Source organism: Camarhynchus parvulus, chromosome 3 (genome assembly GCF_901933205.1).
Source record: "Camarhynchus parvulus chromosome 3, STF_HiC, whole genome shotgun sequence".
NCBI classification, from domain to species: Eukaryota; Metazoa; Chordata; class Aves; order Passeriformes; family Thraupidae; genus Camarhynchus; species Camarhynchus parvulus.
Genome location: NC_044573.1, coordinates 39,493,911 through 39,511,067, shown reverse-complemented (window position 1 = coordinate 39,511,067; position 17,157 = coordinate 39,493,911). Strand labels below are relative to the sequence as shown.

The 17,157-nt window shown below is 37.4% G+C and overlaps 1 protein-coding gene across 1 annotated transcript in view; it reads right to left on the bottom strand.

Annotated features, from left to right (window-relative positions):
- The window catches only part of KIF25 (kinesin family member 25), a 40,122-nt gene that overhangs the window by 17,132 nt on the left and 5,833 nt on the right, over positions 1 to 17,157 (bottom strand). Inside the window, exons 4-9 of the mRNA XM_030945825.1 lie at positions 15,803 to 15,941; positions 12,176 to 12,279; positions 10,868 to 10,950; positions 9,297 to 9,339; positions 5,511 to 5,578; positions 461 to 535 (exon numbers count right to left, since the gene is read on the bottom strand). Of these exons, the coding sequence (XP_030801685.1) occupies positions 461 to 535; positions 5,511 to 5,578; positions 9,297 to 9,339; positions 10,868 to 10,950; positions 12,176 to 12,279; positions 15,803 to 15,941 (512 nt within the window). The remainder of the gene's footprint in view (positions 1 to 460; positions 536 to 5,510; positions 5,579 to 9,296; positions 9,340 to 10,867; positions 10,951 to 12,175; positions 12,280 to 15,802; positions 15,942 to 17,157) is intronic.

The window sequence follows — 17,157 nt, the reverse complement described above, 5'->3', positions numbered from 1 at the left end:
CACTTCCTATGGCCTGTGCTGGACACAAAACCAGAACAGTGAGTGGCCCTGGCAGGCCTTTCACATTGACACAACGTTCACAGTGAACACACTGTTGGAAAAGATGTATCATACAATGCCTGCAGCTGGAAAAGTTATAAAATATAACCTGAAGAACACAAAGAAAAAATACAACATCTTCCATTAGAAGCATCAGTTTGACAGAAGCAGACCAGAGGAAAAACCTGGGATTTTTTTTATTTTTACAAATTTGTCTGCTCTACTAAATTTTGTACACCCTATTTTCACTGTTTATACAGAGAAACAGCATTCACTTGGTGCTGAGTAGAAAGAAAACAGGAAAATACAACTGAAAAGCCACAAAACTTGACTAGGTCACCATTATTAAGTATTTTTTTTAATTAATAGATTTCAGTAGATTATTGTGCTTTAGCTTTCTTACTGCAACCTTTTAACTTACCCATCCAGGAGAGATGTTAGCAAAGGGGCCACATCTGCAAACACTGCATCTTGAGACTCCAAATCATTGTAAACTCTGAGGAACAAAGTGCAATGATTAACCAAAGAAAAATATTAATGTTGTCACAGGAACACAGACCACAGAAACTGTAGGCCAGTGACATATAGCATGTGGCACCTGTTGACATTTCTGTGACACACAACTGAAAATTTGAACTCCAAAGTCCTCACTCACATTTTCAGAGCAGCTGTTGTGTGTTTTGGGGAGAACAACACATAGGTGTACCCTTGTGGATTGAGCTCATCATAAACCTCCTGCCTGCCCCTCTGGCACACAGAGTCTTTTTTTAGGCTGTACTGGATCCCTGTAACTTTTTCACACCTACCAGAATGTGAAATATCCCTGCTGCCTGGGATTCCTATGTATCAGTTTATGGAAGACAGTGGCCAGGTTGTATTGCCCTTTACTTTACTTTAGAGGTAAAGTTTGGTGGGGGGGGGGGGGGAAGAGGTACAGAGACTGCAAGCTTGCTGAGGACTTGTCTCAGAAGACTCAGAGGCACAGCAGAAATCAGAATGCTCCTGAAGGTAATGTTAAGGGATGCACTATCTTTGTGGGCAGTATCAGCCTAAGGTATTTCCATCCCCAGCCCTGATGTAATACCTACTCTGAAATCAACATTTCTCACTCAAGGGAAGACTTTCTTTTACATAATGAGGTGGAGTGCAGACCTTTTTAAACAGACTGGAAGACAATTAAATTGCATGAGTTATTCTACCTCTTAGAAAAGAGCAATGACATTTCAATATGTGGGCCAATACAATGATGTCTGAAACAACTCCATATGTTTTTTGTGTGCAAGAAGGAAAAGAAACCCCAACAGTTATCTTCAAAGAAATATTTCCTGCAACCCTTTCAGGTTTGTACAACATAAAATCAAGACTGAAAATAGGAAATCATCAGAGAGAGGAAATTCTGATCATAAAACATGGATATCCTAACTCATTCTTTTTTTCTGTAGCACACCAAAAATGTATCCTCCCCAAGATTACAGCCTGCAGCACCCATTGTTTATACAAGATGAACAGAATCTAAAACATGAATATCTTTACCCACAGTTAAATATTTGAGGTATGAATGTTTGTCTTTTGAAAAAGTTTCCTTTTCTGGTATCTTTCTGTGGTGACTTTTTGTATGGCTCTGTTTTCCAGTAGGTGCTCTTTACATGCTCCTTTATAGCTCACAGCAAAATGGCTAATTAGAAACAGGAATTTTGGTAGCAGCAAAGGTTACAAAGTACAATCACTCCTCTGTGTATACAGTACACCAGTACACTTCAGTTAGCAGTATCCCACAGATCGTACAGGATACTACAGGGTTAACTGAATAAAGGCAAAGTGTTGCTCTTCAGCATTTACTCAAGCCTCTTTGTATATCTGACCATGATCTGCCTGGTACAGTCTTTAGACTGCACAAATAGAGTTTTTGTATTCATGCTCTCCATAAATAAGTTTATACTGAAGAGGGATCACTGATAAACAGATACAGAATTGGAGCCAATGCATGAACTCAGCATTTTTCCTCACAACAGCCAAGAAACAATATGGTGGTCAGCAACACAATAATTCATCTCTGTGCTTCAACCTAATCTTTAAAAGCTGCATACTGGCCTCAAAACTGAAATATGAGTTGAATCTCTGTTTCAAAAAAAATATTATTAGAATTAGCATTCAGTTTCTTTCTGCATCTTGCTAAATTCTTGGCCCAGAGCAACATCCTGTGGCAACGTGTTCTACAGACTAATTGTAAGCTGCAGGAGTATGTACTCTCTTTAATCAGGAAAGGAGCACTTGTCTGGCTTGATAGACAAATACTGCTTGTATTGCCATTCCACTGATGTGCCATCATAGTGCACTGAGAAACCAACAAATATGCAGGGATGTGGCACAGTTCAAACCAGGAGGACACAGCCACCGAATACTCTGTCCCTGCTTTGCATGCATGCTTCAGTAAACTTTGCACATCCAATCTGCAAGGTCAATATAAAAGAGCAAAAGCACTTCCAAACACTTTTCTCTGCTTCATCTATCATCTGCAATTGATGAAATATTCATTAGCACCCAGTTCTCCATCTTAACCAACCAGGTCTCTAACTCAGTATGTGTTGAAATATTTTTTTCTTTGCACATCAAAACATCTCAGAGCTACTATGTATATTTAAAAAAAAAAGACAAAATGCTAAGAAAGGCATTTTAAAGATTAAAACATTCACAGTTGATGACTTTTGCTACCTAAGAAAGCAAACACATTGCTACTGGCCACAACCCAGGCTAGAATCAATCAGTCTTAGCAGTTCATTTGCACAGCCAAATAGAATCACAGAATCAATTAGCTTGGAAAAGACCTCCAAGGCCATCAAGTCCAACCTTTAACTGAATGCTGCCTTGTCACCTAACCCAGTAGGTGTCTCATCCAGTTGTTTCTTGAACACTTCCAGGGATGGTGACTCCACAACCTCCCTGGGCAGCCTGTTCCAGAGCTGAAGCACCCTTTCTGTGCAGAAAATCTTCTTGATATCTAACCTGAGCACAGGCTGGACACACACCTAAGCCCTAGTGCAGCTTGAGGCCATTTCTTCCAAGGACAGCCACAGCTGGGGGCACTAAAGCTATGGCAGGGTCAGGCTCTGGTAGCTGATCCGAGGAAAGGCACGTGATTCCATGTTACAGTAACTACTCAAATATTTACTCGACTTCCTAAAGGGGTTTTACTGCCACTACTTAGCTGCTGTGGTTCAAGTGCTATCCATACTGAAATAAAGTGGCTTAAAGTAGTCTTGAACTAGTTTATGCTACAGTGGAACCACAGCCTTGGCTGAAGCATGGACACCCACTTCATTAGCTATCTGAAACCATGAAAGATGCTGCAAATCCAAAGAATCTCTTTCTAAAACCCCATGTATTTTTACCCGAATGATAGATTTGTCCCTGTGCACTGATTAATGGGAATTTCACATTGAAAATTCTGAGCTTCCTTTTTATTTTGCTAACTGATTTGCCAATAAAATTATAAAAGCATAACATGTTGAAAGCTGGAATTTTCTTCCTGAGCTGAAATCAAATATTTTGACATTTATTAGTTCCATAAAACATTGCTAAAAAAATAAACATTCTAGAGTTCATAAGAAACATATGCTTTTCTGTTTATAAAAAAATAGCTGTACTGGGACACTAAAAAAACATTCCTGGAGAACTGCATTCTTTGGGGGATTTACATTTTTTTTAACCCTTTTCCTGATTACCAGGATCTACACCACATTTCCAGAATCACAGCACCTCTGGAGTAGTGTGTCAATACCATTAACTGTGCTGCTCTATAGAGTTGAATTCCAGCATTATTCTATGTTTACTTCAACTGGTATGGCTGGGTTAGGTACAGCTGAAGAGTGAAAGGAATTACTTTGAGTAGCTTAGCAGCATGTGAGGGGGCCATGTACCCTAAGAAAGCTCATATGCCTTGAATCAAAGAAGTCTTATAACCTGTGGGATCAGTAAAGCTTCCCCAAGATCTGCATTATCTCAGGATTTTTCAGGTGCTTGGTGGCCTGCATGACAGCAGTCCCCATTCTCCTGTGAGTAGAAAACTGCAGCACTTTAGAAGAACGCCTTGAGGAAAGGGTAAATACTAACAATGTTTAGCAAACCTACAGGAATTTCAGCTGAACAGGCTCAGACATCAAGTTTAAACCAGGACAGATAATTCATGCTGGGTACATCTGACTTTAAATCAAGTTTTGCCTTCAAGCAAGGAAGCATGAAATTGTCCTCCTGTATTCTGTTTCCAGAAGGTTTTGCATCATGGTTCAGGGTAGACAGCCTCCTGAGTCATTGTAATATACAGATTCAAAGTTTGCATTAGAAAGAGGCATTGGGGTAAAATTTTGTATTTCGTCATTTACAGAGTTCTCATTGTATTATTTAACTCTTCATTCCTGTTTTCAGAGGTCCAAGTCAGCACTATTTTGACAGAACAGAAGACACCCTTCAGCCTGGCTCCCAGCAGCTTTCTGTCTCACTTACAGAGACTGGTAGGGACTCCAGTGTCCCATTAAAGCCCTTATCACAAATGGTGCATTCAAAATGTGATTCATGTGTGTGGATTTTTGAGCATCTAATATGGAAAGTAGTCCCACTGTAGCCTTTCCCTTGGGGAGCACTGATTCCCATGCCAGTGTTCTGCCTTCCTGCCTCTGGTCAGGCTGTTTGAACATCAACTCGTACAAGTGCTCAGTCCAGTTTCTGCCAAAGTCATGCTCTATGTCTAATGCTGAAATCTTGCAGTCCACCTCAATTCATAGAACCATTGAATTGTCTGGATTTTAAGGAACCTTTAGAGGTCACGTAGTTCAATCCCCCTGCAATGAGCAGGGACATCAACTAGATCGGTTGCTCAGAGTCCCATATCACCTGACCTCAGATGTTTCCAGGAATCTGATATCTAGTCCCTCTTTGGGAAACCTATTCCAGCTTTTCACCACATTCATTGTGAAAATATTCCTCCTTATATCTAGTCTCAATCAACCCTCTTTTACTTTAAAACCTCTACTACTCCTGTTCCTATTGCAACAAACTCTACTTTATAAAAAGTTTGGCCCCATTTTCTCAAGAGCTCCCTCCCTCTAAGTACTGGAAGGCAAAAAAGGCTTCCTTACCTTTAAAACATTCTGCTACATTGCAACATGTCCCAATGATCAGGACAGCTATTCATGTTGTGAAACAAGTCAAGTAAGTCTCTATAAAGGTTTCAGCCATATCAGTAGTCTTTACTGAGAGGGAAGACTCATCTATTCCCTGAAATGCATTATTCTGTCCTGGGAAGAACATAATTGTCACACTAAAAGAAACCAATAATTTTCCTCCCACCCGCCCTACTCAAAAAACCCGATCAAAAAGAACATTACTCTCTAGCCAATGTCTACTAAAATTATTAGTCCTCACTACACAAATCTTCCAGCAATTCAGATTTCTGATTGCTACATGGGACTACCCACCTCTCAAACTGAAAAGTCTTGTTTACTGAGGCATGACCAGGACGGCTACACTTGACAAGGACAGTTTCCTAAGAGAAAAAAGTAAATTATCTGTAGTTAATATCACAGGCACACACAAAACCAACTATCCATTAATCTTAATGTATCAGCTGACAGCTTTAAAGACCAGGAAGTCCAAGCAGCAGTCGCCAATTCATGAGGCTTTAGAGCATGCATAATGCAGTGAACTTGCAAAATCATAAGAAAGGCTCTCAAAATCCATTCAGGTTATTTAATAACAACCAACACAAAACAGGCACTTAAGTTCAAGAGAAAGATCCAAACCCTTACCTGAACTTTTTATTGGACCTAGAAAGCCAAGTAAACACAAGCTCCCCAACTGCCACTACAGGCACAAAAAATTGCAAAAAAGAGTTTTTTTATTATTGAGCAAATTTTCACAGTGCCTTTTCAGATTGATTTCATAGATAGCTCTGTCTAGAACTAAGCAAAAGATACATATTTTATTAAATAACATGGTAGTTCACAACTAAGAGAAAGCTGCACTACAACAATCTGTAGAATTCTACAAGTTTCTAATGGAATGCACTTTCCAGATGAGTTATTCAGTAACTTTGCAAGTCTGACCAATATGTAAGTGGCCCTTTGAACTATTACCAGAGTACAATCACAGCAGTCTGATGTGGCTTAGCTAGCAAATTCTGTGCTCTTCTGCTCCTCATAGCAAATGTTGCTTAATTGCTGAGAAAAGCAAAGAAAAAAGACGTGGAAGCTTACAACAAATTGGGTGGAAGCTCTCCAGCACACAAAATACTTAATCCAATTCAAAGATATTTTCTAGCTTACTAACCTGTGGTTATATTACTGCATTTGATGGGAGTGATGAAATTCCTAATGTGCTTCAGACAAGTGGATTGGAGTGCTGAACTAGTGGCCTCAAATAAGTATTGCCACAGACTGAAGTTATAAAGAGCTGAGCAAATAACGATCACATAACAGTATGTCCAGTGTGAAAAAGGCTAATAAACATCAAATTTCTTCCTTTGAGTTTATGAGTATTTCTACCTCTTTGGAGAAGAGAAATGTATAATTATCAAACTAATGATGACGAAACACTTACTGTACAGAATGAGCTATATTACCCACCCCAGTACTGGCAAATTTAGCTGAGTACAGATGTCAGTGCAACACTGCTACTAAATGGCCTGACACAAAAATTCTAATAGGATCAGTAACCAACAGGCTCTGGGGGAAAGAAAAAGGAAAAAAACTGAAAAATATATAGAATGGTGGAATAAATTTCTGATTCAGATATCTAATATACTTGCAGACAAGCTTTCTCTAAGGTGAGGAATAAGAGAAAAAACCTCTATTTGCATAACATAGAAAGAAAATAATTGACTGTTAACAGGCAGAAGTTTCATATGAGCATTTGTAATGATCATGCCAGTCAGGCTTGAATGTCTCTAAAGATGGAGATCCAAACCCTCTCTAGGCAACTTGTGCCAGTGTTTGACTACCCTCACGGCTTCTTCTCATGTTTAGTCTGAATTTCCTATATTTCTCATTCTGCCTTGGGCTGTCACCACCAGAAAGAGCCTGTGGATTCAGTACCTCCTCATCTGCTCATTTTCTCAGGTATTGACAATACCAGCACTGTTCAGTGTCCTCATCTGTGTGGAGTGGTTCAACCTGATGTGTGCTGTGTACTCACTCTCCACAGTTATTGCACAATAAGCTTCAGAAGAAAGGCTCAGACAGTTGTTAATGTTATGTTGAGGAGCTGAGCATACACAGGACAAAAAGAAAACTTCAAAAATTTTCAAGTAACTCAAAAACTGAAATACAATACTCTTCTGGTACACTTAGTAAAATCTTAAGCCTTTTTTAGACTTAAAATCAGAATCATGTTTCTCTAGACAAGATGAACAATATGTTAGAAAAGACCACGTGTCTTAAGAATTATATGAATTTCTAAACAAGCAAACAAAAAAAAAACCCCAGAGACTAAATGGAAGTCATGTAGTCTCTGTGGTTCTCCAATGTGGCTCTGCTTTCTAACACAATCATGGCAAATAACTGCCTGGTTATGCTACACACAAAGCATTATCAGGAAAAAATTCTGGAGAGGCAGCCATGATTTAAAAAGCAAAACTAATAAACTTAGCGTCTACCACACACAGTCTTCCTTCACCCTGATCTAAAATTTCCTTTAAATCATTATCTCAGAAATGGTTAACCTGTTTCCAGAAATACAGTCTTTGACTGTGTTGCAACTAAAAGCTCAATACAAGTCAAACCCCATATTTTAATCTGAAAATTGCACATTTATCCTAGCCATTAGCATAACATCTTCAGTTGTTAACAGCAAAGTAAACAGGCAATAAAACATTATTTTCTTTTACTTTTGTAAGATTAGCCTAAATTGACTGCTTTTTGTAGGATTCTCGCAACATTTTTTTTTTCTTAAAGAAAGACGCATTCATATTAAGAAACTAACAAAGACCTCAGGTCTGGCAAGTATTTTAACTAAATAAATGTCCAGGCAAACCAATGAAACATTTGAAGTCTATGTTGTGTTTTCCAAAACCAGGAAGTTAGCATTTTGCAAATTTCATTTCTCAATCCCATGCTTATATTTATATTCCTTAAATATTTAATAAGATTATCATATTGAAGGCAACTCTTTCATACAACACAAAACTCATAAATTGGCATAAGTAAGCCAACACTGCCTTGTCTGTAAACATATCAACACTGTAATACATCATGTATCTATATGAAATAATCCAAAACCTAAATATTCCTAAATATGCCTAATTTCATCCTTATGCAAGAAAATTTAACAGGACAGAAATGGCTGCAGTATTTTATAGTACAATAAATGTGTCAGGATATCCAGAATACTGTGTCTAACATTACAGGTCCCTGGTTTTTATCTCCTGATATATTTACTTTTTCATCTCTTTATGAGCTCCATTAGTTACCTAATTGCACACATATAGATATAGATTCAGATATATATATAATTATCCATATTATACAAGTAAGATCTGCCTAATGAAACTATAATTTGGGAGATTTAAATGCATAACATATTGTAGGTCACTTAGCAATATTTTAAGCACTACATTATAAAAGAGAATTTGGCTCATCACCATGTAAGTAACAGAGAGCAGCCAACTAAGAACTATGGCAGCTATGAAAATTAAAACCCAAGTTAATACTTTGACCTTAGCTCACACTACTGTGCCTTTTTAAATTTTATATCTTCATAATGGCCTCAGTTAATGCTGGATGTCATTTGCAACCTCAATGACCATTCTCCCTCCCATGGATCTAAGCCAGGATACTTTAACATGCTTGACTGCAGCACCACATAGGCTGCTGTGGTTCACGAGGTATCAGATTCCTGTCCTAATGCATTAGCTGTGTTGCAATAGCAAAATTTGAAAAAAGCCTGACGTAATTTTAGAAATAGCTACAGCACATACAGGTGGCTCAAAGGGACTGACAGCAGGAAATCAACAGCAGTTTGACTGTTGCAAACATTCAACCTCCAGTTAAAGGATGGCTGCCCCAGCAGAAGCCCCAGGCTATTACCACTACAAAGAACCAGGATGAAAATAGCACAAACCACCTGCTATTGCACCCATAGGTAATCAAATCTCAGTAGCACCTGGCCTTGTTGTTTTGGTTTTTTTAAACTCATGGTTCTCATGTCCCTTTTGTTTCTTCTTCTACCATCTATGAATGTGCTGTTGAATTCCACCATCAAATACTCACATCATCAGCTGCATACGCCACTTTTTCTGAAAAATTTCTTTGCCTATAAAGGAAGAAAAAAGCATCAATAGGGGAAGAAGAGGTACCTTTCAAACCATAAGTGTTCCACTTAGCTGAGAAAAAAAAATGTTGAAATGTGAACTACACACTATCTGAAGAGTACCTTTCAGAATTGCCACTATTATTGTACCCTATGTACATACTAACACCACAGCTAATTTTGAGTAATGAACAAATTAAAGTGCAATCAAGCAAAATAATCTACTTTAGAAAACACATTTAGAACAAACCAAATTAAGATGAATGCACATGCAAGCCATTCTATTATTTTGTGATTGTTGCATGAGCTTGTAACAAGAGGCTTTCACTTTAGAAAATTAAAGTGAAAAACACCCTCTTTTCAGGTATTTGTCCTTGATCTTGAATCCATGATTAGTCCAAACACTGACTGGGATTACTAAGGTGTGTATATCTACTTATGTATGCAAGTTTTTGGAGAATCAGTCCATTGTTTTACAGATACGTTTTATTTAAATTACTTTTTGATACATTACGAAAAGTTCCCCTTGACAATTGTTTGTTTGGCCCAGTCTATCCTGTTTTACACTGCAAGTCAGCACCTGATTGCACTATTTCATACTGCAACAAAAGAAAAAAAAAAGTGAGTGGGTTCATTCCCAGGTGTACAAAGCACAGGTTAATGCAAGTTTCAACTTCAGTCTTCTTGAAATATCTTGTCTGTTGTTTTTGACATTGTTTTAATTAAAACGATCTTTTTTTTTTAAGATTTGGCAAAAAAAAAAACCCAAAAAACTTTAAAACACTGAATCTACTCTTTTAGAGTTACCAGGCAGTAAAAGAAGCCCCAAATCAGCTATTTACTGATAAAGCAAATGATAATGTTACTGGTTTCTAGCCACCCACCTAGTTTTCCCCTTCTTTCTTTCCTTCTTTGTATACACTTCAATCCCTACTTTCTTTGGTGTTAGTCATCTATGGAGAATTCAGTCTGTTAAGCAGATACTTGCATCTAATCCCTCTTTTCCTTTTGGATCTTGGAATGTTTTGACATACCAGTTACAGTAAACGTTTTATAAATTAGGGCTGCAGAGCCAAATTAGACTGAAATAGAATTACCAATGTTTGTGGTGACAGCCAGTGTGTTCTATAGCATTACAAAACAATTGTAACACTGAGTGTGTGTCTCTACCCACGTCTTTTGGCAGCTCTCACATTACTGCATCCCAGAATTTGTATAGCATAGTGAATACACTCTAAACTGATTGCAGCTGTGTTACTTCTGCCAAGCCAAGGATAATCCTGGCTTGGCAGAACAACTATGGCTTTCTATTGAGATGGACATACTTTTAGACAGGGAGATGAGATTGGCTAGAGCCAATTTAGCAGGAGAAAGAAAACAGCAATTAGTTTTTATGATACCATCATTGTCTCCCCACACACATAAAACCAGAAAAATCAAGGACACAGTTGTTCTCATACAAACATAACTATTGTTTTCCCTGTATTTGAATTATGAGTCAGATAGCTCTAACACAATCAAAACAGATTACCTGCCTTGTGAAAGTCCAGAAGCATCATCAAAAGGTAGCAATGGTCGAATCCTGCAGTGGACTCTGATATTTCCTCTCAGTTCCTGGGATAAAAATATTGAGCTGTATTTAACACAAGTTACTGGAGAGGATAAATACACTGAAATTTGTCAGACACGAACATGTTTAAGAAAGTCAGTGTTTACCACATCATTGCCCTAGACACTGTGGGGAAAAAACAGAATCAATATAATTTGTCTTAGTAAGGTAGGACAAAGTACTTGAGGAAGTATGAGCTCTTCAGAGCTCGTACACTGGAATTGTATAGCTCTCTCTAGGTCATATGGACACACAAAAAAAAAACCCTCTGAGCCATTTTTCCCTTCCCTTCCTTTTTCTCCTTCCTCCTTACGTGAGCTTTTTCAGATACGTGCATTAACTCAACAGACACTGCACACTCCATTTCTCTTCCACCAGTCCTGAGGAAGATGTGGAATATAAAATATGTTGTATATTTTCCTGTCCACTGCATTCCTACAAGATTAAAAAGCCAGTATCTAATTTTTCACTGCAGGCCATTTTAGACCTGTTTATCTCTTCCATTTTGTTAGTGATCAGTTCTTCTCATTTTGTATGACTGAACACAGCTTGTCTGTGAGGACTATTGGCCATTGGTATTAACGCCCCATCACTCTGGGAAATATCCTTTCAGTAAACTGCAACACAAAGCAAAATTCAGAAGGTAAGTACTTTTTAACAAAGAGATTCATTGTCCCAGGTAGAAAAACTTTAAAAAATTTTGTTTGAATAAAGCTTGTGTTTCTAAAAATCAGGACCTGATTCAGGAAACCCAAAACTAGTCATTTGTGGGAAGGGGAGGAAGAGTAAATTTAAAGTACAAATAGGAAAAATTTAATCCCAAATGAACATCACTAACGGCTGAGCAGGATACATCTTGAGATATTTGGAAAAATAAAAGATGACTACTTTGCAATATCAAGTTAATAATTTTAAGAATTTCAAAACAATTTCAGAAGATGCAAATTTAGAGAAGAGGATAAAGAAACTCAACTTTTGTCCACTATTCAAAATGGATGGTACTCCTTAGGGCCGTAGGTCACATGAGAGCATTTGGAAGATCATGTGTAAAAAGAAAGGAGTGGGGTTTCTTATAAGACAAATGTGCCTCAGCCAATAAACACATCATATATAGATAGCTGGGACAAGTGATATATCCATGTGAAGTATATTCTTTACTTACATTGGTAAGGAAATTATGGGAATAATTTCAACAAAATAAGCCAATGTTCTGTTGTTAAACATACTTACAATTAAGCTGTTATGTAGAGCCTTCCTTTTCTGCTTTTCTTTCTCATATCTCTCTGTCACCTCTTGTAGAGACTGCTCAAGATCAAAAGCTTTTATCTGAAACACTAGAAGAAAGCAGTTTCAGAGATATAAACTCCATGGCTTTACAAAAAGAATTGTCTAGTAGCACCTCATGAAATATAAGCACAAACCTTCTCAACTTCTACCAAATTTCAATTAGGAGGCTTAGTTTCTGATTTACTAGACATCTATGAAAAATCCCATCATAGTTATTGCTATGCGAAGCTACAAACGATTACCACAACTATACATGTGAAGTCTTGAAAAGCAATCAACAATGTAAGATATTTAAAGGCAGTTCAAATATGTCAGTTTAGTCAGAGTGATGTTGCCTGCCAGCAAAGCCTGAAACTTACATTTGAAGCAGCCTGCTGCTAGATGGGGATGTCACTTGCAAGGCTCACACTACATCTGCACTTATTAGACTCATGTGGGCTAACTTTACAATAAGTTAACCTGTCATTTACCCTCAGTCTCACAGTGCTACTAATCGTTTACAACAGTGGTAAGGTTCCCCTTTAAGATAGGTCCATCACTCCATGTGGAATTCATAGGAAAGATGGATCATTTGAACCCTAGGGAGTCTCTTTCACCAAACTGAGAAGACTTGTATGGGTCATTATAAAAGCCTTCTAACTTCACAAATGGTTTTATTTCAGCCCAATTACATTAACACTGAGCAGGCCTAAAACAAACATACAACCCAAAAGACACATTATGCAACTGTAAGCTTGTGTAAAAAGCAAGCTTTTAGGAACACCAGTGGGAAATCAATATCCCCAGCAATTAGTGAGCAGTTTGGAAATGTAGAGTATCAAGCAGTCAAAACCTGCTGTGAGCTGAATTAGCCTGGGTCTGTGAGCTGAATTAGCCTGATGGCCACCAGCCTCAGTATGCAGAGCAAGGAACAGACTCAGTATCTCAGCATGGCCACACATACAATTTAATCTCTCTGGTAAAGACTAAAAATCAGATAATTTCAAGGGACATTTGTGTACACTAGAGATTTCTCAGATCTCTTTTTTCTAATACCCATGCCATTCACCTCCAGCTCACAGTGTTCCTCCACAAGTGCATGCATGCAGGGAAAGCATGACATTAATAGCTGGGGAATCAATGTCTAAGAGTTTCACGATGAAAAATCCTTTTGCATCCAGCATGTGGAGCAAAATGAGCATGCTTTGGTTTGGAGAATCCCATGCAAATGTTACCATAAATTTTCAAAAGGGCCACTTACAGTCACTGACCCCTAATTATACTGTAATTTTTAAAACACAAGGTTAGATTCCATTGATTATGTAAGTAATACTCCATTTATTATTTAAGTAACTTCCACAATAAGTATCTTCATTTACATGTTTGTGTACACACACTTTGAGCTCCCTAAGTCTCTGAAACAAGCAGTAAGGTGAAACAATAGATGCTGAGGGTACTCTTCCATTATTCCAGTCCTGAAAGAACAAAAGTTTCCTAATGCTTAAATTAGTTCTGAACTTCTATTTTTTTTTTCTGAAAGCAGAGTTATGCAGTTACAAATATAAACACTCATTTAACATTTTCCTAGTTTTCTGCTTGACATCAGATGCAAGCTCTACAGTCATTACATTTTCATCCTTAACCTAGGGGTAGACATTGGGTACATCTGTTTTAAAATACTACTAACACACTCTTCATTAGGCAAGACAAGTAGTCACCACATGAATGCAGCCATTACAGACATCCCTCTTCCCCATCCTTTGCCCATTTCATTGATTGATATAGAAATTTTCTGGGAGCTGGGAATGCCAGCAATTTTTCTGTTTAAATGTTACCAATCCCAGTAACATCAGTCTAACAGTTGTGATGCCTTGCAAGCATATTCAGGACTGTAACCTTTACAGTCCCCTTCCTTCAACTGACAGTCTCAGTGCTTTATATTCCCTCCCATTCAGTGGGAAAGGCATAGCCTGGTTTTCAAATTGTGAATAAATATTTCTAAGCAAAAGACTACTCAGTTATTATAAGAAGGTTTTACAGTTTGTTGCATGTCAACTACAACCTTGAAATTTACCTACTCAAATGCTGCTTCTGTAATTTTCTCCCTTGTGTTCAATCTCTATTTTAAGATTAAACTGGTAATATATACTGTCTCCAGAATATGTACTTAGGGCTTTCTGTCTACAAAAGATTACATGTAATTTAAGGATGGCAATTCCAATGGTCATATTTAACCTTAACAATAGAATCTCCATCTAAAACACTTGACAGAGAACTGAAAACCAGACAAATGAAAACAAAAGTCATCCACCAAAGTGGATACTAATTTTGTTATAGTTAGGGAAGTTTCTCCTGCTTATGATTTCAAAGAACAATGCACCAGGAAATGCAAATTGAGAACAGTCAACACAATTTTGCCAGGCCTCCGAAGGAACACTTATTATTTATTTACACCACAATAGCTAAGTGCCAAACTCAATCTCATATCTGCTCATTTAGTCCCCTGCTTCAATAAGAGAAAAGTTCACTTTTTAGATAAAGTTAATTTTCAATTTGTGATTTTTTCCTTGAAGGAGCATTTTCTCTACAAGAATAATGGAGAAATCAAATTTTATTTATAACTTAGTACTTAACATACAGGAATAAGTTCTGTAAACACCCATCACCAACAGTTTTGTTTGTTGCTATTGACATGAGGAATCCCATCAGAACCAAATCAGTCCCAAAATGAAATAATTCAAGGTAAGAAAACATACCTTTTAAATGGCTTTCAGAGCATCACAAAGAGCCTCTGATTGTAAATTTGTGTATTTGTTGTAGTTCACCAGGCTGCTACACATCAAACAATTTAAGCATTGCATGTGTCATGTGATTCTCAGGCCTGGTAGGAGCTTCACCAGAATCAAGGATATTGGAAGCAGGTGCAGAAATCCACACTATGGCATCCAGGTGTAAGACCAATGCACTTAATCCTCAGGGATGAGAGCAGAGTGCACTGGCTGTCTTTCCTATGTACACATGAACATGGAAGTGCCTGAATTCCAAAACAGCAATCCATGTGCTGTTAGTATCTACAGTCCAGCAGATGCAAGTGGTTTTTGACTATGAAGTAATTTCTTTTTTGATAAATACACAGAAATATTAAAAATCAAGTCTATCCTAATTTCAGGCAGTATTTTCAGAAACCTCTGAAATAAGCCAAGTCCTTTCCTGGTACAGTCAAAAGCAGACAAATTTCAGCTTTATAAAGCAATGCCTTCTTTATTTGGCTCTTCTAAAATAGCCAAGATAACAAGCCTGAGAACTTCAGTTTAAAAATGTTACATCTGAGCCAACTCAGCAGCAGTCTAATAGCAGCTGTAATCCACACAAAAGACAAATTCAAATTATCAGTCATAACCTCTGCAGACTTATTTGTACTTCTTCTTATGCTTCAGAACTCCTTGATGATTTAACGTCAAACAAGAAACAAATACTACAATTTCAGTGACAGATTTCTCAAAAATCAAACTCAACCTTTTAACATTAGTAACACGGAACAATTACATTGTTGATGTTACATGTTTGAAATCTAAGTGCAATGAGCCTTACTTTGCATTGCTTCATTCTGCAGCTGTATCCCCTGAACTGCTGCCAGAACTTGGTAAAGACAAGTCTTGCTTTGACGTTGAAAATCTTTTGAAAGCTCAAGAGCAAATGAATGAAGGCTCTTCAGGTCTTGCTTAAGCCTCTTCTCAGCAAGAAGAAAAATATGTTATAAAGACACAGAACCAGCAGTTAAGAAGAATCAATATAACAACCCAAATTATTATGGTGAGACATCACAAGCAGGAAGAGCCCTCTACTTGAAGGAAGGAAGCCTTCAAGAAAATATCTTTCAGTATGTTTAGAGAAGGATCCTGCAAAACATTTAGAAATGTAATGTCCTTAAAATTTCAGCAAGACTTTATGGATCCTTATCATTTTATCATACCCATTTTGACTGTAACACAGCTTCAGGTATAACCAAGTCTCTTTGTTATTTCATCAGACAAAAATAAGTGTGTGTGAGCATGTGTGAGCTCTATCCACTTTTAAGTCATACCCAGAATTAGCAATGAAAAATTGTGATCCATATATCCATTACTTTCCTTTTTCATACTTTGATCAGAAGGTATTTGCTAGGATTCACTCAAGGCATTTCTTGTATAGGCTAGTTCTATGTCTTCCTGTGAGAACAGACACATTTTGAAAGAAAACAGAAACTGCTGTTGTTCAGAAAGGTATTTGTATTATGTGTGTAATTCAGTGTAATATACATGATGAGGCTTTTAAATGTTTGTAAGATCAGCCTATATTCACTTACAAATCCACCTAAATAAAAACAAATTGACTTGATTTTAGGATTAGTAAAGTTCTTGACATCTAAGTCCTGAAATGGACATGTAAAACACCTCTAAGGTGAACTTAACAATACCTTATGTCACAGAAACACTGTGATATTTCATTGTCAGCCTGTGTTACATGGTGTTACTTTTGTATGTGTAATGTTACATATTCTGTGACATTTTGTTTTTCTAACTCTGGTACTGACCTTAATTAAGTAGTTTTAATGATAAGAAGGCAATCTAAACGAAAGGGACAAAATCATTGCATTTTTCACTCTCAAAAGCCATAAAGTGTAAATGGGAAGGAGTATCTTTTTGTTATTATGGGTATAGGATGACTGTTCATCTAGACTTGTATTTAGAGAGCTTTGCTCCCTTCTAGTATTCATTGACATCTGATAGTTTACTACCTCAATCCACTGGTATTGCATCACAAGCCGTTCTGCCATTCTAGCTAATCACAAATGCAAAATACTACTACCAAATTTACAAAGCAGAACTGCTGTAATTAGAGTAAAACAGTATAATTCCATTGGAAGGGACCTACAACAATCATCTAGTCCAACAATGCTCTAGTTA